Source organism: Hemicordylus capensis, chromosome 1 (assembly GCF_027244095.1).
Source record: "Hemicordylus capensis ecotype Gifberg chromosome 1, rHemCap1.1.pri, whole genome shotgun sequence".
In the NCBI taxonomy this organism is placed as follows: domain Eukaryota; kingdom Metazoa; phylum Chordata; class Lepidosauria; order Squamata; family Cordylidae; genus Hemicordylus; species Hemicordylus capensis.
In genome coordinates, this window is record NC_069657.1 from 119,431,161 (window position 1) to 119,454,619 (window position 23,459).

Here is a 23,459-nt window from a genome sequence, read left to right on the forward strand (position 1 = left end):
AAATTTAAAAAGTGTTGCATTACTATAGTTATTCTAGTTAATAGGAAGCATTAAAGTTAGCTAGCTCATGTAGCTTACATTTTTATAGCTCTTGTCTGGTTGTTGGAATTGAACTCTTCTCTATATACTGTTCAAACCCTATGGTCAGTCCTTTGCTTGGCCTCAAATATGACTCTGGGTTTATTTTGAATTAAAAATAGATTCAGCATTTAATGCTAAGCACATAACTCTGTCCCACCACCAGGGACACTTAAGCAGTTCATTTCTGTGTGTCTTCCAACGCTGCCCACTGGACAAAATGGTCATTCCCAGCAAATTAATCATCCCTAACTTTGGGGCTACTTATATACATCTCACTGGAGTGTGCACGGAACTGGCATTGGTGGTTCAATTCAAATTTGAACTGAATTCAAACCAAATTGCCCGGTCCGCAAACCGGTTCATTAGAACCAGCAGTGGTTCAGTTCAGGGTTTTAAACCAGGTTGAACTGGTTTGAACCAGTTCTATCCAGTCGGAGTGCTTTACTTGTAAAGCGGAATCTGGTATGGATTCCCCTTTACAAGCAAAAGCGGGGTGGATCCCCTAAGTAAAAAGGGATTAAAGCCTAAGGGTGGAGGGTGAGAGGGCACCTTACCCACTGTGGCAGTGTTGCCCTTCCCGGCCCTGCTGGTGCTCCTCCCCAGCACCTCAGGGAGCACCTGTGAAAAAGATAGAACTTGGCTGCTAGGGAATCCCTGCTGGGGAGGCTTCAAAGCCTACCAATAGCACCCCCACCCAAAATATTTGCATGGATGATGTAGACAAGGGGCTGTGGCACAGACACTTAAACCCATTCAAAATTCCCAGGTCTGGCTTGGCTTGGCACCATATGCAGATCTCCAGGTGCAGGTATTCCTGGGAGTAGAGAGTCCTGGTTTCCAACTGCCCTGGGATGTTTGCATCACCCATGGGGTTTGTGTGGGCATGGGTACACATCTCCACATGAGCGGGTGGGCTGGCAGTGGGCATGTTTGTGCAGAAGCTTGGGTGTGGTCCACAAGCTGTGAAAAGCTGTCTCTGGAGCACCACTCCCAATGGCCGCCATCCAGAAAGCAAACATGCTCTATTTCAGGGGTGCACAACTCAAATGCCTCAGTGGGCCAGAACAAACCATGACTTGTGTGCTGGGGCCAAGGTCACTTTCCAGCATATTATTACATTAAAATTCTTTAAAATATTAATGAAATTGAGTGGATGAAGAACTGGAGTCAGGAGGAAAATGTGGAGAAGGAGGGAAGTCCAGCTGATGAGCCGTAGTGGCTCAATGCAGTGAAGGGATGGTGTTGCTAGGCTCCAGTTCAGGGGTGGGGGACATCTGGCCTCAAGCAGCCAGCTGCATTGAGCCACTACTGCTCATCAGCTGGACAGACCAAGACCTCTTCATGGCTGTTGCTGTTGCTGCAGGCTATTCTTAGCTGGACAGCAAAAAAAGTCCCCAGGGGCCAGATCCAGCCTCCAGGCCTTATACTGTGCAGGCCAGCTCTATTTAGGGTCCCCATGACCTCTTGTCTGGGGGCTGTCCATAGGAGAAGGGGATGTTTTGCTGCTAGGCATCAGTAGAGTTTTTGCTCGTCAATTCTTTCCCATCCCCTCTGATGGTCCTTCTCATGAGTTGTCTGGGCATGTTCCTGCGGCCTGGCACTGTCTTGAGCTATGGTTTTGGTGCAGGCTTCGATGCCAGAGCCAATCCAGATTGGCAATCTAGATTGCCAATCCAGCCATCCGACCCTGCTCATGAGTAAGCTTGGGGGGCCCCAAAGGGGAAGGGGCTGGACCTATATGTGAAAAAAGTAGAACTTTGCTGCTCCTGAATTCCTTCTGGGAGGGTGCCTTTCAAACCCTGGCACCCCCACCCAAACCATTTGCATGGACAGTGTAGACACAGGGACTGGGCACGGACCTTTACACCTGTTCAAAGTTCCTGGGCTGTGTCCAGCGTGGTGCCATATGCAGATCTCCAGGCATGGAGATTCCCAGGAGATGTGAGCCCAGGTTTCCAGCTGCCCCAGAATGGCAACGTCTGCCATGGCGGTGCAGGCAGGGGGGCATGTTGCCCACATCGGCAGTTGGGCTGGCTGGGTGCAAGTTTTCATGGCAGATTGGTGGCAGTTGCTGAGACCAAGATAGCATTCGCCCCAGTCCCCGTCCCTGCGGCTTTCCTGCGTAGAGCATCTTCTTTCACTCTCTTTAGTCTGCCACTCTCATAGGAAAATAGGAAGCTGCCGTATACTGAGTCAGACTATTGGACCATCTAGCTTCATACTGCCTACACAGACTGGCAGCGGCTTTTCCAAGTTTGCAGGCAGGAATCTCTCTCAGCCCTATCTTGTAGATGCCAGGGAGGCAACTTGGAACCTTCTGCATGTAAGCATGCAGATACTCTTCCCAGACCAGCTCCATCCCCTAAAGGGAATATATTGCAGTGCTCGTCATGCATGTAGTCTTCCATTCATATGCAAGCAGGGCAGACCATGCATGCTGCCACAAGAACAGCCCTCCTCTCCTCTAGTGAGAGAGCGACCTTTAGGATAATGGGCTACAACTCCAGCATACAATGGGAGTACCATCCTGCGCAACTAGAATGCCACCCCGTGAATTTTAAATTAGTGTCCATAGATGTTTCTTCTCATGAGCAAGACTACGGAGCAAATATCCCCACCCGGGGAAGGGTCTGGGGCCCCTATCTCATCTGTGGGGGGAAACTACTCTGCCTTTTACACTCGACCCAGCCCGCCCCCCTGGCAAAATGTTCCCCTCCCAGCACTGTGATGTGGTGCCCTGCTTAAGATGCCACTTGAAGTGTCTGTGCTTGTGAACATACATGGCTGTTCTCTTCTTGGGGAGCAAAGCACTTAGTGACCATCCTGCCATCCCGTACCCTCTCTCTACTGCTTGCCAGGGGACAGAGTGAGAATTGGGGATGCCCCCACACGACTATGCAGCTTGAAGGGCTGAAAAGTCTGGGATGGGGCTTGTCAGTGTCCTTGTAGCCTGGCAATTCCTTAGCTGCATAACTGACAAGAGGGGTGGGGCTGGGTTTCCAAGAGGCTGCCAGTAAGAAGCGCCGAAAGCATGGAGCAGCGGAGTCCCTGGGCATATCTGTGCCACCATCTCTATGACTGGGAAATTGGTGAAACCTCACTTGCCAGCAGTGAACCTTGGGGATAACCAAAGGTTCGAATTGGAGTTTGGTGAGGAAAACCGGAGTTAGCTTTTGGGTCATAATCATTTCACTCATTCGAGTGTAACAGAGTTACAACCTTGGCTTGCTTTAACTGCGGTTAGCCATTACGTCTGAATGCAGCCAGGGTGTCTCCCTGCCCTACCTTCATGCCGAGTAAGTACAGGGGCCCAAATTGGACTAAAATAAGATAGTGACATTATTCAGGTCAAACAGGACCAATTGACTTTCTTCGGTTTGGCCCCAGTTTGGCGTATGAAAAGCTATGTGCAGAGAAGAACTCACTAGGATAATAATTTCAAGCTCTGTTCCTGAAATACAGAAGGTGGAAATAACGGGTGTATATTCTCTCTATTCTGTGATAAGGATTGTCAGGAATTTCACTTTGGCTCTCACTTTCCCACTGTGGTTATAGACATTAGCCAAAGGCATCCCAGAGCTCAAAGGCAAACATTCTGGTTTGCAATACATTCTGTCTAGCCAAGCATATTATACAAGCCCTTTTATTTCCCCACTATTCCATAGTGTTATTTGAGTTTCCTCTGAACTGCAGTGCTGGAGGGCCCACACTTCTGGTGCATCAAGGGTGGCCAGTGCCGCTCTATGGATTGGATCGCTCAGGGCTGCTGCTAAGTAATGTGGGGTTTCATATTCCCTCTTGTTTTCATTATGTGAAACATATTGATGTTGGCGTGGGCAGAAACAGAAATTGGTGTTTTCTTTTCTGGAAAACTTTGATTCCTATTTCATCTACATATATATATAGAGAAAGAACACAATTGGAAAGGGAGACTAGTTCCCAATTCAGGCAGTTATTCCCATTTTACCCATTTCTTTCTGGGTCCAATTCTGATTTTGACCTACAAAATGCTACTCAGTTTGGGCCAACATACAACTATCCCAGAAAGTCAGTTTACAGAATTTCTTTGTATCTCCACAGCAGCCTGTGTTCAATATCATCATGCAAAAACTTTAGAAGGCAGCAAGTTTTCTAATGCACTGTATATAATTTAAAGGGCTATGATTCTCCCATGAAAAACATGGAATCTATTATGGAAAGCCCCTTTAGATGTTTTTTGTCCATTGCTTCCTTGTGCAGCTTATTAGTCAGGAAATTTGCATAAAAACAGACTCTTTGCTTTTAAAGTGCTCAAATGCTCCTGTTGCTCAATCCTTTTTTTTTTTTGAAATCATAATCCTGGGTTTGTGATATCGCAAACAATTGGCCATTGTGCAAAACGTCTTTCATGTCACAGTCAGAGGATAATGGCTCCAGAGAAGCATAAGCAAGAGGAGCAGATGAGCTCTTTCAACATTTAGATACTGTTTTCATGCAAATCTACATGGTGGAAAATGTATAAAGGATTGATTGGCTATGTGAAATATAAAGAGAAGGCGTTATAAATAGAATATGGTCCAGGGCTTTTAGTTAGCCCTTTCTGCTGAAGTTTAAAGATTTTCCTGTTGATTGATTCTGGGGACAGGATATATAGCACTTATTATTACTAGGACCAATATGAGGTTTTAGTCCTGAGATGGGATCTGATTTAAGGTTGACAATACCTTTTTAAAAGAAAAAAAAGCCTGATTAAGTGATCTGTAGACCTTATTTAATTTAAGCAAAAAAACCCCTTGGGTTTACAGGGATAGTTATGGGAGTGGCTGCCAAAAAGTGAGAAAATTCGATGACTCTAGATGTGCATGTTATATGGGCATGAGACCTGCTATCCAGTCTTGATATATTGTACTGCCCTACAAAATCATAACCATGGAAACACCATTTGGCTAGGTCCTCCATGTTGCAATCCACTAGCTGCGTAGGCTGGTGGCAACAGCATCAAAAACTGGAATAGTGTTATAGCAATTTATATAGCAAAAATAAGAATTTGGGAACATCTGCCTTTGAACATATGGTGAGTGCAATTACCTCTGCAGGCAACAACTACAATTAGCTAAAAAGAATTAATGTAGGACCTAGCCAAATTATGTTTTCCATGTTTATGATTTTGTAGGGCAGTACAATAGCTCAGACGGGACATCAGGTCTTATGTTTCCATCGAGCCAGATTAACCAGCCCTAACAGAGGCCGTTCTCAGCTGTGCCGTTTCCAGGGCAAAAAACAAGAGCACTCCGCAGTCACTGTTTGCCCTCCCTCCTTTCTCTGCCCAGTCACTCCCACTTTCTCTCTTCTTACCAAAATTCTGTACTGTTGGCAGGCTGCTACTGGGCACGTATGGACCTGACATTACAATAAAACCCAATGAGTGCCATTTTCTTAATTTGTAGGAATTCAAAACATTTATTGTTACATACCTATGAAAAGCCCTCATATGGAAAACAAACTATTGAAAGAGACCTTCCGTGAAGAAATTGAGTCAGTCTTGACTTCACTGTTAGTTGGAACTGACCATGGTGTTGTGACTTAATTCATAACTTAGTTATTTCTCTACAGATCTGTTGGAAAACCGATATACTTGTTCTACAGGCAATTCTAAGCTTTAAAATGCCTGTTCTAGCATGAATACTGCAAAAGGAAAGCTTTGAGAAACCATGGGAATTCGGGGGGGCGGGGTTTCGAATGAAACAAAATGATAGAATGCTGTTTTACCTCTCCACTGTGTCTGTGTAATTGGTGGGTTTACATGATTGTTGATTTACATGAAAGTATAGTACAATACATAACCCCCGCTAGGAAGGACTTACAGTACTCCCAAAAGAGTCTGCCGAAAGTGTAGAGCTCCATAGTTATGTGTAGCCACTGGAAACATCACTTTGTATGTCCTAGTTGTCCAAACACAGCACATAGATCAGGGCAAGATCACCCCATCTTAGAAATAACAAAAGGAGAAAATATGCAGAATCAAAGGCATTTTTTGATTTAATAGGTCTGGGTATGCAAATGCATGGAAAACTCTCATGTTGGAACATTTGGAGAAACATAGTAGGCAGCATTCAGCACTTCAGCAGAGCAGTGTTACATCAGTGGAAAATGCTTCTATAAACCAAAGGAAAGTTGTGCTTGTGCTAAAGGTTCTTGCATGATTGGAAGAGATCCTTGTGGCAGCAGGAGTCTCCTTCCATGAATGGAAGGAGCTTCTAGCAATAGAGAACCACTCCATTGGAGGTTTAGAAGCCACCTAATATGAGTACTGGTGATTAGATCATAACTCACTTTAAACTGTCAGCTAAAGAGATGGGCAACTGACAAAGTTTGTCAGTTATAAAAGTTCAAATATATGTAACAGCTGTGGTTTAACCAAAATATTGTTACTACTTGTTAGTTTGGGTGTAGATTGATATGTGTAGAAGGTTCAGTTCATGGAAATGCAAATTATCAAAGCAACTACTGTATACTAATTCAGAAAATAATTGAGTGGTTGTGGTTTGATATTATTGGGGAATAGTTTTTAACTATTAAATATTTGCCATATTTTGCAATCAGCTTTTGTCAGATTTTGTTCCACTGATTACAGTAGACTTTAAGACTACAGTATTACAGCCCTGATAGCAAACAAATATGGGATGACAGTTTGTGGTTGTGTGGTCTGCTATTACTTTACAAGACTTTTGGGTTTTGAGAACAATGTGGTTTTAAAATGTGACATTTTAGCCACACATTTTAGGCTTTTCCATCTTTTCCATCTGCTGGAGGTCTTGGGATGGGAAATGGCATGATAGGAATCTCACCCCTGAGTGGAAAGGAATAAAACAGGGAGACAAAGGATTAGAATAAGCTAAAAGAGTGAAGTAGGGAACAAATTGGGAAGAAATTAGAAGATACTGGCAGGGCATTAAGATGAAAACTGAGCTGGCACAGATTACAAAGATTACTGCCGGGGGGGGGGGAGCATAAGGAAGAATGGCAGGAAAGGATGGTAAAATTTGCATTCCATTACTGTGCCATTGAAACTGCCCGGTTTGACAGAAAGGACTTCGCTTCTGCTCAACACAAAGAGAACAACATAGCACACATGAAAAGTGACTTTTTTGGAAACAGGGTTGATTTGATTTAATTCAAATTTATTTAAATCATGATTTAAATAGCTTCACGGGGGGGCTCAATTTTAATTATTTCAATCACAATTTAAATAACTAGTCAGGAAGATTCTATTTAATCATCATTATCTAGTAAAGTACATTCTTGTTGTCTTATATAACCTTAATACATATTCAGGGATAGATGCAAGTTTCATTTTTAGAAGATAGGTACACACTATAATAGGTGCACACATCTCATAATGCTGTTTCATTTGGGCAACCAGGACTTAGGAACATAGGAAACTGCCATATACTGAGTCAGACCATTGGTCTATCTAGCTCAGTATTGTCTTCACAGACTGGCAGCGGCTTCTCCAAGGTTGCAGGCAGGAATCTCTCTCAGCCCTATCTTGGAGAAGCCAGGGAGGGAACTTGAAACCTTCTGCTCTTCCCAGAGCAGCTTCATCCCCTGAGGGGAATATCTTGCAGTGCTCACACATCGTCTCCCATTGATATGCAACCAGGGCAGACCCTGCTTAGCTATGGGGACAAGTCATGCTTGCTACCACAAGACCAGCTCTCCTCTCTTGCATTTCTTTGTTGCACTGTTAGTATTTCACACACAGGCCTGTCTTATCCACAGGAACTTAATTAAAACTTTCCCAGATGGGGTCTCTTTTACAACCTGCTGCCATGGTAGGTGTTTCCCTTCTACAATGGAGGATACAGTCAGAAAAGGTTTTCTCAGGACTGTTCTTTTGGTTTCATTTTCTATTCCCTTTCCACATCCTGTGCATTTATATCCAGACTCCTCCTCCTTGCTCAGATCTACTCCATCCCCCCAAATCATCTATTCATTCATTGGCCTTCTTTAGCCCAATTAATCACTTTAATTTGTTGAAAATCACCACTTTAAAAATGTTCAGGGGGTATCCTCTGCATGTGATTGATTACAACATCAACAGGACATCTGAATTCTCAAGAGAATATCTCTCTAGTGTTAACCTGATTCACTGACCACTGCACCACAGTGCTGTGAGCCAGTGTGGTGTAGTGGTTAGAGTGCTGGACTTGGACTGGGGAGACCCGAGTTCAAATCCCCATTCAGCCATGATACTAGCTGGGTGACTCTGGGCCAGTCACTTCTCTCTCAGCCTAACCTACTTCACATGGTTGTTGTGAAAGAGAAACTCAAGTATGTAGTACACCGCTCTGGGCTCTTTGGAGGAAGAGCGGGATATAAATGTAATAATAATAATAATTTTCCCTTTTCTTCCCAACTTGCTCCTTCCCTCACTCTTTCAGCTTCTTCTAATCCTTTGTTTCCTTCTTCTATTCTTTTCTATTTATTATGTAACGTCTCAGTAACTACATATCTGTTTGTAAATTATTAGAATGATCAATGTTATTTTGGACAAATCTCACAACATTCTTTCTGAAAATAATGTTCTAGGCTTTGTTTCAGAAGAAAACCAGCAGAATGTTCTTCAGCTCAAGAAACTCTGATTCAAACCAATTGTCCTACAAAAGAGGGGAAGTGAAATCTCTCTAGAAATTGAACTCTGATTCGTGAAAATGATTTTATGGTTCATTTGGCATTCAGACATCTAGGAACAAATGACAAATTTGAGAAAATTAGGGCTGGCTTCTTTGGATTAAGAAATAAAGGACTGCTGCACAGATTACATTTTTCCTACATGGATATAATCACCATGTTCAAAGATATATTGTACACAATGGGTATATCTTCTCTAGAAATGTGTCAGTTTTATACCAGCTTAATTGTAGTTAAAAACTGTGTGTCTTATAGAATGGGAAATTACATAATAGTAATTGCACCCTCAAGGTAGAAATGAATAAAGTAGGGGAGAGAGGCAAAAGATTAGAAGCTAAAGGTGGGGAACAAGTTGAGAGGAAACTGAAAGATATTGACAAGGCAATAAGATGAAAATCCAGCTGGCACTGACTGTAGAGATGACTGTCTAAAGGTGTATGAAGAATGGCAGAAAAAGATGGCGGATTCTGGGAACTGTAGTTTGGTGAGGGTGCTGGGAACTCTTGGCCCTACGAAAATACTGTTCCAAAGTGAATGTATGTTATACCAGAGTGGATGTATGTTAAACTAATTCAGTGTGTAAAGTAAGTCACAAGTTCAGATACTGCCAAGCCCCTTCCCCTTCCCTTTCAGTTGGAATGTAGTGAGGTTGTGCACACAACCTCTCTGGGAAGGGCAGGCAGGCTGTGGGGAAAGCAGGAGCTCAGCTGCCTTCCCGGAAAGATGAGCAGCTGCCGCCTTCTCCTCTGCTGCACCCACACGCCCACACGAGTGGAGGTACGGGGGAGGCAGATGCTGGGAGTGCGAGGACTTCCCCCCTCCTGCATCATCCTAGAGCACCCCAGGGCACAAGCGTGGCAGCTGTTCTCTTTAGAGAAGCCACTGAGCTCGGCATGGCCGCTCCTTCCCATCGGCTTGCTGACAGAAATGGCAGAAAGCTGGGGGGGGGGAGCCATTTAACCTGGCAGCAGTCAGTCAGACAATCGCCAGCTGTGGTTAAGTGAACTGTAGGTTAACCATTGGGTTAAAAACTTGGGCTTGGTGTGGGAACATCACCCTTACTGTTTGTCAGTGTTGATGTGGCCCTCACCATGGGGCAAATGATTCCCTCACTACATCTGGCCTTCACTTGGGGCAAATGATTCACATTGCTCCCCCGCCCCCTGCAGGGAATACTTTTCCAAGAGTATTTATAGTATATATCTTGGAATACTATTCCAAGAGTATAAATTTGAAAATCTGAGTTGTGCAAAGTACAATTTGTGGCCATAAAATATTTGACACAGTTCTCATTGCCTGGCTTTGGAAGGTTGCTAGTTTCTGTGATTTGCAAAATATCAGGCTTTGGATGACGCCCACACTACAGAAGTCCATAAATTCCATTTGGAATTTGACTGTGTGATTGCTCCAGAGTGGAATTTAAAGCATTTTATTAAACTTCTCTCTCTCTCTCTCTCACACACACACACACTCACTCTCTCTCTCTCATTCTCATTCTCTTTCTATCTCTCTTTTAAAAAATTCCAATTCCATTTGTGCATGCTGAGATTAACCAAATTCTGGCCTAGATGTCTTTGGTTCACATTTTATCACTTTTCAGGTAATTAAACCAAACTACTTTAGCAGTGGTTTTCTGTCAGCAGTGAAATATGCTGACTTAAAAGTTGCTCTTTGAGTCGAAATTCCCATCTTCTCAAGAGTTACGTGAAAAAGCTGTGCTTGCAGTGAAGCATTTTCAGGAAATTCTTGACAAATGGAATGCAGTCTCCCTCCTTCTAACCACTCATCATAGCAATGTAGCTCAGTCTGTTTGAGCAATATCAACATCTTCCTGTAAGCAATCAAGCCCTTTTAATGTTGCTTTCTCATTGAATAGTGATATATAGGGTGTGAGGGGTGGGGGTTTGTCACCAGTACTTTTCCAAGGAAAATGTTTATGGAGAAAGGGGGATGGAGGCTGCATCTGTCATTATGTAGCAGCTTGCAACATAATCTGATATGGTGCTCAGTTTTTCTGTTGAAGGTTCTGAAATTGTAGGGGAAGAAAGGCAGTTCAGTCCCCAAATAGCAAAACAAAACTAGTTTGGTGGGAAAGCAGCAAAGCAAGAGGTCTTGAGGCAGTTCTTTAGTATTAAAGATCTACAAGGATTTATTTAGAAGTGGAGCCAGCGTGGTGTAGTGGCTAGAGTGCCAGACTAGGACCGGGAAGACCCGAGTTCAAATCCCCATTCAGCCATGGAACTAGCTGGGTGACTCTGGGCCAGTCACTTCTCTCTCAGCCTAACCTACTTCACAGGGTTGTTGTGAAAGAGAAACTCAAGAATGTAGTACACCCTCTGGACTCCTTGGAGGAAGAGCGTGATATAAATGTAATAATAATAATAATAATAATAATAAAAGTTACAAAAGGATAGGAAATCTGAGTTTAAGGCTGAAAGGGGAGAGGGACTAAAACAAACAGCCATCTCTGGAGAGAAAAAATGGAGACTAACACTGGAAGAACAAAGAGGGGAGGAGTCCAGCATTTTTATGCATGACCCTAAAATCCCCTAGTGGTCACAATGAGACATTGCAGCTGAGAGCTGATGCTGCCAGGGTCCTGGCTCCAACAGAAACAGCAGAAAGAAGTAAAGGGACAAGGAGCTGTGACTATTAGCTATAGGGTTTGCCTTTTCCCACTAAGTGGAAAAGAGCAAATGGCTGTAGAAGTTTGCTTTTTCTCACCATCTGATGTAGAAAGCTCATAAAATGCACTTTCAATGCACCAGAAAAGAGAGAACACTTTCAGGTTTCTATCCAGCCCCTCTCTCTGATTGGTATCCCACAGTTAGGTTTCCCTACTGCTTTTGACACCAGAAGGCAGATACATAAATAAATAAAAAATAAATAAAAGACGCATGGGAGAATATTCAAAATAGACCTTCATATGCTGGCTGTCCTATAGTACAGGAGGCTCTCATTTTTCATAGGGGTTATGTTCCTTCCTGCGCACAGCCATGAATGCTGAAACTGTTATATTGAAAACCTTGCACCTCTGAGAATCTTAAGGTTAGGTTTCTCAGCACACTTTAAAGTGCTAAAAATCACCAAAAAGGGGTGGGGAAATTAGAGGAGTATAGCTCAGCACCTCGAACCTTCCAGATCCTCCAGGAATGCCCCCCCAAGCCTCCAAATCCTCTGAGCTTTGCCAAAAACCCACCAAAAATGTTCTAAATACCAGGGGGAAAGCCCCAACATGGCTCCAAACTGCTTGGAGACAACACTGGAAATGACACTGAAAGTGTGAAATGCGTGCGCAGGAATCGGAATCGTGAAAGCTGAGAATTACTCCTGCAGTGATGGAAATTTGGTGTCTGTAGCCCAACTGTGAATAGCCAAAAACTATGGTCTCCTGTACAACAGGAGGATGGCTTTCTTGTTAAATGGGCTTTACTGTTGAGTTCACTCAGTTTATATTGTTTTACTTATTTGCAAAGCCATAGACAGCTTTGAATGATCTCTCAGGGCATTAACTGTGATTGGAAAGAAACAAACGAAGCAACAAATCAAAGCACAGAATAGGTATATTTGTGAGGGGGGAAATTGCGGTTTTACCAATTTACTTCCAAAAGCAAGTGAACTTGACAGAACAAAATAAAAAAAAAACCTGAGGTGAATATAAGTTGCAGTCTTTGAAGCCACCTCCACAGCTTTTGACTGTAGCTACTGGCTGAACTGTTACAGAATGCTGATTTGGAACACTCACACCTGTCAGCGCACTATAGAAAGGGATGTGAATGGGTCCAACATAGAGTAGGACACTGTCAAAGTGTTTGTCAAGGGTGTGTGAGTGAGTGAGTGAGTGAGTGAGAGAGAGAGAGAGAGAGAGAGAGAGAGAGAGAGAGATGAATTGCATATGTGAGTGGTGTGGTGTATGGTGTATGAGTAGTGTGAATAGGGAATGTGAAGGAGGAATTAGCACAATAAAGGTGTTAAGAACAACCACCTCACATCCATGAATTAACATGGGTCAGCACTTGTAAACTGACTCTAACGTGAATTTGCTGCTTTTTGTCTGCCAGACCCCACAAACAATTTTCTTTTTCATTAGTTTCAATTTTTAAAAGGCTGGTTAAACTATGCACTCTGCTACCACTTTCTGTGCAGCTAACTCTCTATTGCAGTACCCTCTCAGACCCCCATCCCTAGCCCCATACATGACGTACACATTGCTGAGTGCTTTGTGAGACTGTCAGAAATAAGTACCAGTCAGTTGAGGAAATGGTTGACTGCACTGTTAAAGCAATCAGTACTCAAGGAGAGAAATACATGGTAAAAATAATCCAGGCATCTTGGCTTTTCTCCTCCTCCTCCTCATGAAAACAAACTGAACTTTTTCTAGTTTCTAAAGTGAGATAAATGTACTGGCTACAAAGCTTCCACTATTATAAACTAACAAAAGGTGTATGAAATGGATGGGAGATGTTTCTGGCGAAAATGAGTGCTCCAGAACCTTTTGGATATCTCTTTTCACGCCAGCCTTTCCACCCCATTCCCTCCCTGGAAATACCCCCCTGGTACTTTTCCCTGCTCCAGAGCATCCCTCTGACATTACCTCTTCCCCGCACCTACACCCTTCTTCATTGGCAGTTCATCTCAGTTCTTGGCTTTCCCTGGGCCAAAGGAAATGCGCTATTAAATACTGAGGTCATTCACACAAAAACTGAAGCTGTTCTCACATAAAGCCTAACCCTGGCTAGAGAAGCCTAGCCTGGGTTAGGCTGCACATGAGAACTGCCAGGATTCGGCCTGATCCTAGCGAAGCAGCACCATCTAGCTTGGCTTTTATCTTGGGTTGACGGTGCCAGTTCGCCATTAAGCCAGGCTCCAGGATCGTATGTCTCCTTGGGCTGCATTCAGCCTGAGGAAACACAGAGTCACACGGCTAGAGCACCCATCTCCTGGGGGAATCTCCCAGTGCACTGAACTCAGACGTGTCCTCCCAGCCTCCAGAGTGCTGCGCTGCCTGTCACAGCTGTGGATCATCTGGGAACACGATCCGTGCTCCCAGCAATGTTTAATGGATTGTCTGGGGGGAAGTAAGATTCTCACAGCCTTCTGCCCACTCGCTTGCCTGCTGCTCCTCCTGCCTGGTCATGTGAATGGCCCCACTGTGTTCTACCCGGGTTTAGGAGCTGTGTGTGTGCCCAGTTTCTGGTTGTATGGAAGGAAGGTAGGAGGGAAAAATGGGTAGCTTTTCATCCTACATTGCTTCCACACAATCACTTCTACCCAGGTTTTCCTCTTGCTTCCACACAACCAATAATTGGGCACACACACAGCTCCCAAACCCAGGCAGAACATACTTTTTGATTGTGTGGATGACCTCATTGACTACTTGCTGTGTGTTAAAATAACAGTGCTGGGGGACACATCTGGATCAGGACCATTGTCAGGGTGGAGGGGAACTTTAACCCTTTGTCCCACTACATTGCCAAAAATTACCCCCAAACCAGCTATTTGCCCCTAGAAATGTCACAATGGCATAATTTTAATGGCAATTGTCAGCAATAGAATGGAACACCAACCAGAACTTTGAGACTGCTGCTGGTTTTTGTGGTACCTTTTGAAATTTATTTGAACTTGTGCAAAGCAAGCTCATTGCCCTGCCCCCTCCCCAAGTCCAACCCTGGACAATGGTCCCACTCGCTCCCAAACAGTGAGGTTTAATGCAGCTGTGCATTCCAGGCCTTCAGTTAGAGCTGTGTGAACTATTCAACAGTAAAGTGCTGCTGTTAACATTGATACTGTATTTTCAACTGGGAAAACTTGCCTGCCACATTTTATGCATTTCTCAAAACTTCCATTCTTCGTTGTTTTTTTTAATTGAAAACTAGCTTGTAAAATAAGGACTGGCCATCTGAGAATTCATAGAAGCACTGAGAAATGATCACAGTTTAATGTGGAAAGAGTAACTTGATCAGGTTTTGAAATTTGATTATTGAAAGTATTATTGAAACAGCAAATTTCTTGATGAAGGTTGTTATCCTCTCTGTGTTGTATGCTACTTTATGTCTCTCTGTGGAGTCATCTCAAATGTTCACAATTTATTTTATGTATAAAAATGGATCTAAAATGGAGAGTAACATGTCAGACTTTTATGTGGCATTTCTTTTTTTTAATTTTCAACACCTGGAAGAGTTTTAACCAAAAAAGTTGGGAAAGGATTGAGTTATTTCTTTTCCAGAATGGAGCCTGGAAGCCGGAAAAGCAAGTAGTAAGTCCTTTTATGAAGGGGCATCATATTGGCGAAGCTTGAGTCCTATTGCTTTGCATGAGACCCTGTACCCATCTGTACTATTCCTAGATAGAAATTTCTGGCCCACTTTGCCTTGTTTTGTCGCACTACAGGCTGCCTGATTTCTTTCCTCCAAGGCACATGTGATATATTTTAAAACTGCTTTAGGCTGCAGTCCCTCCACTAGAGGCTTTTCCTATGGATTGGTTTTGGTTTGTCATTCCTTGCATGAAGATGCGCTGTCAGCTTGAGCAATCCAGACTGGGCCTGCTGACTTCTAAGCGTATGGCAGCATGCAAAAGTGTGTTAGAGCCACCACTGGGGATACCTTGAGTAATTGCTTAAGGGTCTTTGAATCAAGAGCCAACTGAATATAGTTTTCAGACATGTGGGAGTACCTTTTAGCCACTATGTAGAGAAACTGCCAAAAAAAACCCTGAGTGGTGCAGTTCCTTTCCTTTAGGTATAAAAGATATAAACTATTCTGCAGGCCCACATGGCATAGTGGGTAGAGTGCTGGGTTTGGACATGGGAATCTTTTGTTCAAATTTCTGCTTAGTCACAAAGTTGTCAGGTGCTCAGGGTAGGAAAGTAGTTTGGTTGACAAGCAGGTTGACTGAAGACTGGTAGTGCAGTGCCACAGAGGGAGAACCTGGTGGCTTCTCAATTTGTGATCAATTTGCTCAGATTGGGGGAGGATAAATGATCTGGGAGTCCTGTTCCCCCATGGCCCAGGAGTATAGCAATATGACCATACACCAGAGGTCAGCTCGCAGACAACTGAAGGGGGGGGTGTTAGGTGCAGTGTTCTCTCTAATTTCTTCTTCATCTGTGTGCGGAATGAATTTTGTTCTGGGCAGTATTAAGGCAGTGTGTGCTCACATGCATTCAGAATGGGGCCTTCCTGATTCAACTTGAGCGGGATCTGGAATTAACTGAGCAGACATGAAAAAATGTATGAGTGTGTGCACATGCACATGCCTTAAAGCAGGCCTACTCAACTTTGGGCCCCCAGCTGTTCATGGGCTAAGTTCTCATAATCCTGAGCCACAGTGGCCAATAGCCAGAGATTATGGAAGTTGTAGGCCAACATCTGCAGGAGGGCTGCAGTTGAGCGGGCCTGCCTTAGCGGGAACACTGGTTTGGTGAGCTGATTGGAGGAAAGATCCAGGAATCACCAAAGGTTGAGCAAGGAATCACAACTGGAACCACACAGAGCTGGAGAGGCAGGTTTGTAGGCCGGACTGCTGGCTGGACACAGGGTTGGCTGGAGCACAGTCTCAGGATGCACAAAGTAGGGATGTGCACGGAACTGGGCGAGTGCACGCGCCCAGCATGTACATGCACATCGGGTACTTCCGGTAAAAGAGGAGATGGGGCGGTACGGAGGTATGCTGCCGCCCTGAAGGAGCCTTTGCTAAAGGAGCACCAGTGGGGGGAAGTAGAGGGAGGAGTAAGTGCACCCTCCCCCACCCTTAAAGTCAAACCTCCCCCATCTTTGAACCAGCTAAACAGCCGGTTGTTTGAACTTGTCCAGAGGCCCTTAAAAAGGCTTCTGAATGGATTCATGCACATCCGTAGCACAAAACAGTCAGGTTCAAGGTCTGGAACCTGGTCAAAAATAGCGTCTGAAGGTTAGGGCCTGCTCAAAGATAGGGTCTGGCCTGCTAGGTCAAGAGTCAGTGGTTTGTGCTGGAAAAAACCACCACCTGATGAGCTGTTAAACCAGCACCTGTTCTGGTCAAGAGCTGAGCTTAAATGAGAGTCAGCAAGTCCTCCCACCCTTCCTCTGACTCCTCCTATCAGCAACACCTGGCTCTAGCTCTGCTTTCTCCTCTAAAGGAAACCCCTCCTTATGATGAGGCCTTTCCAGGCTGAGTCATCAGGTTGCTAGGTGTGAACTTCTGCATTGCTGCTGTAATTCCACCTAAGCTTGGCACCTGCATCTCTCCTTGAATTCTAGAGGGGATAAAGGTGGCTCTCCCTTGGAGGAGTGTTCTGAGGCTTTTGTCCTCAGGGTGAAGTGGGGAGTGTAATCTGATTGTAGCAACTCTGTCCGTTTGGATTTAGTGATGGTGGCATCTGGGAGTTCTTCCGCAGGGGTTTCCAGGGAATCTATTGCATGGGCTTCTTGGCTGGTAGGAGCTTCCCTTTCCCCTTCAAGTTCCCTGCTTGGGGATGGCTTCAGGAGCCAGTTCTTCATCAGGGATGATCTCTCCCTCTGACTCCCTGTTTGATGCTTCATCTTCCAAAGAGAGATTACTGTATGTGCAATCTGAATGACCTGTGTGATTGGCATATGTATAGAAAGTGACATGGAGCCTACCTGTGAGGAAGCAATTTTGAAGAGGGTGCCACAGAGAGATGCACATTTTCCAGGAAAACTTATTAAACTTTTTATTGTGTGATATACAATGAAGTAGGTATCTAGACATTGCTGTAACACACAATGAGAAGCATATTTGAAAAAGTTGGGCAGGTTTCTCTTTGATGGATGTTCCCAGAGGAGCTTGAGACACAGAACTGACTGATATTTGGTGCTATTGTCAGCAAACTCTTTTTTGCTCTCCTCACAGAGGCAAGCTTCCAATAATCTGTTGTTCTCGTGTCTCTTGAGCATTCAGTAGAACATTTGTTTTCAACAACATTTTGAGTCCTCCTTTAAACTAACATTTCTCTTTGCTCTTAGGTATTTTCCCCCTCCTCTAGATTGGAATGTTTAGGAAAACAAATACTGGCTGATATCACGTGCAGGGTCTTGTTGATACATAAGGCAGCCCTGACGCTGTTGAGGATGAGCAGTTGCACAAGCCGCACTGCTGCAGTTATTCCCAATCACCACAATGGGAGTAACTATGGCAGAGCTTCTAGCACAACTGCTTGTTCTCAATAATGCCGGGGCTGCCTTATGCATCTGCAGCAGGCCCTGTGCAGTTCATAGCACTGATGAAATGCTGTGCATCATGTCCACTACAGCTTTTATCAGACAGCCAAGGTAGGATGAGGGATGGAATGTTGGACTTAGACTGGGAAGATCCTGCTTAGAATCTCCAGTCTGCCTTAAAGATGGCTGGATGACCTTGGGCCTGTCACCCTCTCTCAGCCTAGCCTACTTTACAGGCTAGGCTTTCTTCTTCTTTCAGCCTAGACTACTTCTGTTGTGAGTATAAACAGTGGGGTAACCTCCATACAAGCTGCCTTGAACTCCTTGGAAGAAGGGTGGGATGCACATAGGATAAACAAATGATTTAATGTATAGGTATGGTTTTTCATTTGTTCCCAGCACTTACACTTCAGCAGCACATCATAGTTGGCAGTTGCTTCAATGTTATATGCCATGGTTTGGAGAAGGAAGGCAAGATGAGGTGCATGGCTTGTATAAATATCAGCTTTACTTCAGCAATATCATAGCTTTGAGAAGATTTGGGTCAGACCTGTCAGTGGAACTTTTCATTAAGCAGACTGTTTATTTTATATTTACTATGGAAATTCCAAGGGTTCCAGTAACAATCTGGTTCCCATGTGCTGTAATATACAAAGGAATCCCTGAGAGGCAATCCCTATCCAAAACAGCCTGTAGCATAAAAATCAGAGAGAGAACAAAGGAAGTGACAATATAATATTTGTCAACATACTCATTTTCAAGGACTTTCAAAGGAGTTTTTTAAATAGGATTTGATGTAAGATCAATGAAAATGGTTGCAGATGTCTATATCAATGAAGATGCTTGCAGTTGTCTATACAAGACTTTGAACTACATAGCCAGCATGGGAATATACTTTTTTTCAGGTCTGGAAGGGTAGGAGGAATTGAATTTGGGAGCAGACAATTCAGTATCAGTGATATAGGGTCCTAATGACTATTGACGGCTTGCCTTTGACATGCTGTCGAAAAGGATTGAACATTTAACAGTATCCTATCAAGATATTGCATAGTCTGTGGGCTGTGTAAAGGCTTCCAATGCTCATTTCAAGACGTTTTATTTGGCTAGGGCTTTGTAATTTGTCACAGTTCTTTATTATAATGCTATTAAAAATAGAAGTACCATCATTATTTCATCTCTGATTTAATGAGAGGAATTGGAAACCTTGATGGTGGTTCCTTTTTTCTTATATGTTTCTCTGCAACTGAGTGTCTTGTATAAACTTGACTCAAATCTGAATTTTATCTGAGCTGTTGTTTAGCTTTTATAAAACTGAAACGGCGTGGAAGTCTATAGCTTTTACATTAAAACGTCCCTTTCCCAGTCTTCATTTATTTTTATTTTTTTGCATTGGAAACATTTTTTTTAGCTATGTTGGAAAACGTATTTGGTCCAATTACGTGTACAAGCTCAACTAATTTCCTTTGGGTTTTACTCCCCACACCTCAGGTTTTCAGATTTAGAGAGAGCAGAAATGACCATGACTGCCAACAAGAATGCCAATGTCACCAGGAGAGCTGGAGGAAGTAAAGTGGCTCGGGATACTCTGGATCGGTAAGTGTACAGCAAACATTTGATTGTTTTTTGTTGTCTGATGCCAAATTGCTTCTACTCAATAGAGCCCTGTCCAGTCAGTAAAAAAAAGGGGGGGGGGAGGGGGAATGCTGTTCTTGCAGGTAGTGTCCTGGTAGTGCTCCAGCCTTGGAGCTGACATGTCAAGAAGCCTCATGCTGCCATACTCTTACGATGTTTGTCTGAAGAGGCAGACACCATAAGCGTGATGGTGGTTGCTTCCAGCCACAGAAGCAGTTGCCATCATACTCATGGCACCTGCCTCTTCAGACAAATGCTGTAAGAGTGGAGAGCATGATAGCATGAGGTTTCTCGACATGTCAGCGCCATTATGAGGCTTGCTGGTGCTCCATTGGGATGCTGTATGTGAGGGCAGCATCCCTTTCTTTGACCGACTGAGCAGGACAAGAGAAGTCAATATGTGGTCACAAAACTTTGGGAAAAGCAAGGACTGAATCAGTGAAAATGGAATGGCTTACAAAATATTGGCTTTATTTACATCTTACTATGATATTATAAGTTTGGGTTGTACACACACAAACACACATAGAATTTACAAACTGACAATGTCAATTGATTACAGTCATCCCTTGCCAGCTGTGGGTTTCCCAATTGCAGTCTGAGTATCCACAACTGGGAAATTCTGACAGGTCCTGCCAACTGCAACCCGATTATTTGCAGTGTGGTGAGATTTTTTGGCAATGTTGGGTCCCCCCCTGCAATTTTGGGGGGTCAGGAGGTGATTTGGGTGGGTTCCCCTTTACGCCTCTTACTGACGCGTGGTGATTTGGGGGGATTTGGAGGGATCTTTTCTATTTTTTTACTGTATTTTCACGACTGTGATTCCCTTAACTCGCTGTTTGCCATTGATTTCAGTGGCTCGCCAACCGTGAGGTTTTCCTGGAACAGAACCCTCATGATTGGCGAGAGATGTCTGTATTTGAATGTGATTTTGTAGGTTTAATATTAAAAAGTGTACACACACACATATGCATAATAGTTTGCTTTTTAAAATCAGCCTAGATGGATTATTCAGAAATCTGCCTTATCAATTTTGAGTCCGTCCATGGGTCCATGTAGGTCAGTACTGTCTACACTGACTGGCAGTAGCTCTCCAAGATTTCCAGCCTTACCTGGAGCTTTCCCAGATAGCAGGCTTTACTGCGGGTTTTCTGTGAGGCTGTACTGTGAGTTTGAAGTTGCCCAAAAAACCCAGTGCAAAAAGGAGTGGATTTTTTTAAACCTCTGATATAAATCAGGCTACACTCTAACGCCCATTGAAAAACCCTAATTGTGTGTGAAGTGCTCCTGATAGCTACTAGGGGCTTCAGGCTAAATTTGGTTGATATGTGAATACACATCTCCATTCTGGAGGAGATGCAAACTAAAAGCTGGGTGTGAAAAACCTCCTGGAGTTGCCAGGTATTGAAGCTGGGACCTTTTACATGCAAAGCAGATGCTCTTCCACTGAGCTATGGTCCTTCCCTAATAAATTAGTATGAGCTAATTTAGCCATTTTGATTTTGAACATTATGTTTTCAAAACCATGGGTAAAGAAGAATGCATGCTGGGCAGAATGTGACGCTGGAGATGGTACTGTATATAGAAGTGTATATGTCCTGAGTCTCTTCATTCTTTGGCTATGCTGAGACATGATTGTAAATCTAGAACTGCTGTGCACTGATGTAGTGATATAGGCAACAGTAAGGAAATGTCCTAGCATGTTAACTAGAATCTACATGAAATGGATGTCTCGATGACATTCTGCTCGGTTTTTCCTTTTCATCGGAGACTGTGGAAGCCCTGAACGGCTGTCTAAAGTCAATGATGGAAAGGAAGAGAGTGAGTAAATTGAAGCAAAATCCAGCCCATCTTGTGGTGTCTGATTGATCTGATCTGATCTGCAAGTGTCTGATTGATCTGAGAACAGGTGGTTGTCCAAGTCTGAAAGCAAGCAAGCAAGCAGTTTTAATATCTTTAGGATATAGGAGAGCAATGTTCACATATCTCACCAACCCCTTTCCACTTGCATGAATGTGTTCCTGAGGGCTGCACAGCCACTTTATCCTGTGCATTGCATAGTGTCTTAGTGTTGTGCAGGTGCATTAGAGATACAATGTGTCTATCCACCCACTTGGGGATTTCATTTCTAGGGAATATTTATTTGTTGATTTGATTTGATTTGTATACTGCCCTTCCAAAATGGCTCAGGGCGGTTATGGGGAGGGGACTTAATCCTAAATAACTGGAACTAGCAACTCATTGGAAAGAAATGTAACAAAGCATCCACAGGGACCAAAAATAAGGACCGGACCAAAAATAAGGACCATCCCCAAGTGGGGACAGTGATTTACTAGGGGCAAACTCCAGAAAACAGGGACTGTTCCTGGTTAGAGGGACATTTGGAGCCTATGTAATTATTGCCCTTTTCAGATGAAATCCAGCATTCAGTAAATTTACATGAGGTAAGGGGGAGAGCAGGAGCATGATGACAGGCCCTGTCTTGCCGAAGGCATGTTCGTGTGGAGGTTGCAATACAGCCTGTATGCACAGGGGGTCTCTCTGTGTGCAATCCAGAACCCATCTAGTGGGGGTTTCCCAGCTGCATGGAGAGAACCCTACATATGTACAGCTGTACACATGTACACATATTCACTGAATGCTAGATGTCATCTGAAAAGTATTTGTGGTAGTGCTGTATCTTCACAAAGTTGAATACTAGCCATAGTTAGCTTATTACCAGTTTGAAACCTATTTCTAATTTTGGTCTAATTTAAAGCTGACAGCAGGTTCCTACTATTACACCTAAGTCAAAGTTCAGGCCTGGAACGAAAGAGGTTTGGAATTTCTGATCAAAATCTAGACTCACAAAGCATTGACTGCTAATGTGCAGTGGTAGTAATATGGGGGAGAGGCGCTCTTTTTTTTTTGTCTATCTGTCCTTCCCTCTGAAGCAGTAGCATAGGGAGGGCAGTGTTGGCCTATGTCCCCTCCCCTGGGCCCTGGCGGCACCCCCTCAACTCAGCGGCACCTTCCCAACTTGGCAATTTCCCTTCTTCTCTGCTACGCACATAATGGCAGTCTCCCTGATTGAGAAGCCCAGGGTACGCTGCCCTGCCCCTACCACTCAGCTGCCCACTACATAGGAACATAGGAAGCTGCCATATACTGAGTCAGACCATAGGTCTATCTCGCTCAGTATTGTCTAGCCAGACTGGCAGCAGCTTCTCCAAGACTGCAGGCTGGAATATCTCTCAGCCCTATCTTGGAGATGCCAGGGAAGGAACTTTGAGCCTAGATGCTCTTCCCAGAGCAGTTCCATCCCCTAAGGGGAATATCTTACAGTGCTCACACTTCTAGTCTCCCTTTCATATGCAACCAGGACAGATCCTGCTTAGCTTAAGGGGACAAGTCATGCTTGCTACCACAAGACCAGCTGTCTTCTCCACACATGCACAGTGGCCATTTGAGGGTCAGCTAGGCAGCAGAGTGCTGTTCTGACCACCCAGCTGGCCGTTGTGCATGTGTGGCAGGCCGCTGAGCAGCAGCGGAAGGGCAGCCTATCCTGGGCGGCTCTGTCTGGGAGGCTGCCTCTGCCTCACAGGGGAGGGGCACTGCTGGGTGCCCATGGTGGCAGCAGGGAAGAAAGGGCACCATGTGGTGGCTCCACTGGCAGCAGCGCATGTGTTCTTGGAACCTGTGCACACAATTACAGCTCTGCCTCTGCTCTGAAGCCAACTGTGACTCCCTCAAAATATGTCCCTGAGAGCTGTGTGACCCTGAGGGACATATTTTGGGGAGTCACATTTGTCTTCAGAGGGAACTGCAGCATTCCTAGACTAGCACTTTGTTAATCAGCCACTGTTTTAGGTCAAGTTTGCCAGAGCTAGTATTAATAGCCTTTTAAAACTTACCTGCGAGTTCTACATGTAT

The 23,459-nt window shown here is 44.1% G+C and overlaps 1 protein-coding gene across 13 annotated transcripts in view; it reads left to right on the plus strand.

Annotated features, from left to right (window-relative positions):
- DENND2B (DENN domain containing 2B) overlaps positions 1-23,459 on the plus strand; it is a 300,704-nt gene that overhangs the window by 112,907 nt on the left and 164,338 nt on the right. For 11 of the 13 annotated variants that reach the window (XM_053271120.1, XM_053271139.1, XM_053271128.1 and 8 more), the window contains one exon: positions 19,404-19,508. In XM_053271120.1, coding sequence (XP_053127095.1) covers positions 19,429-19,508 — 80 coding nt within the window. In that variant the 5' untranslated portion in view covers positions 19,404-19,428. Of the gene's footprint in view, positions 1-16,837; positions 16,926-17,003; positions 17,170-19,403; positions 19,509-23,459 lie in introns of those variants that run through there. The other 2 variants (XM_053271173.1, XM_053271164.1) reach the window with 2 other exon arrangements.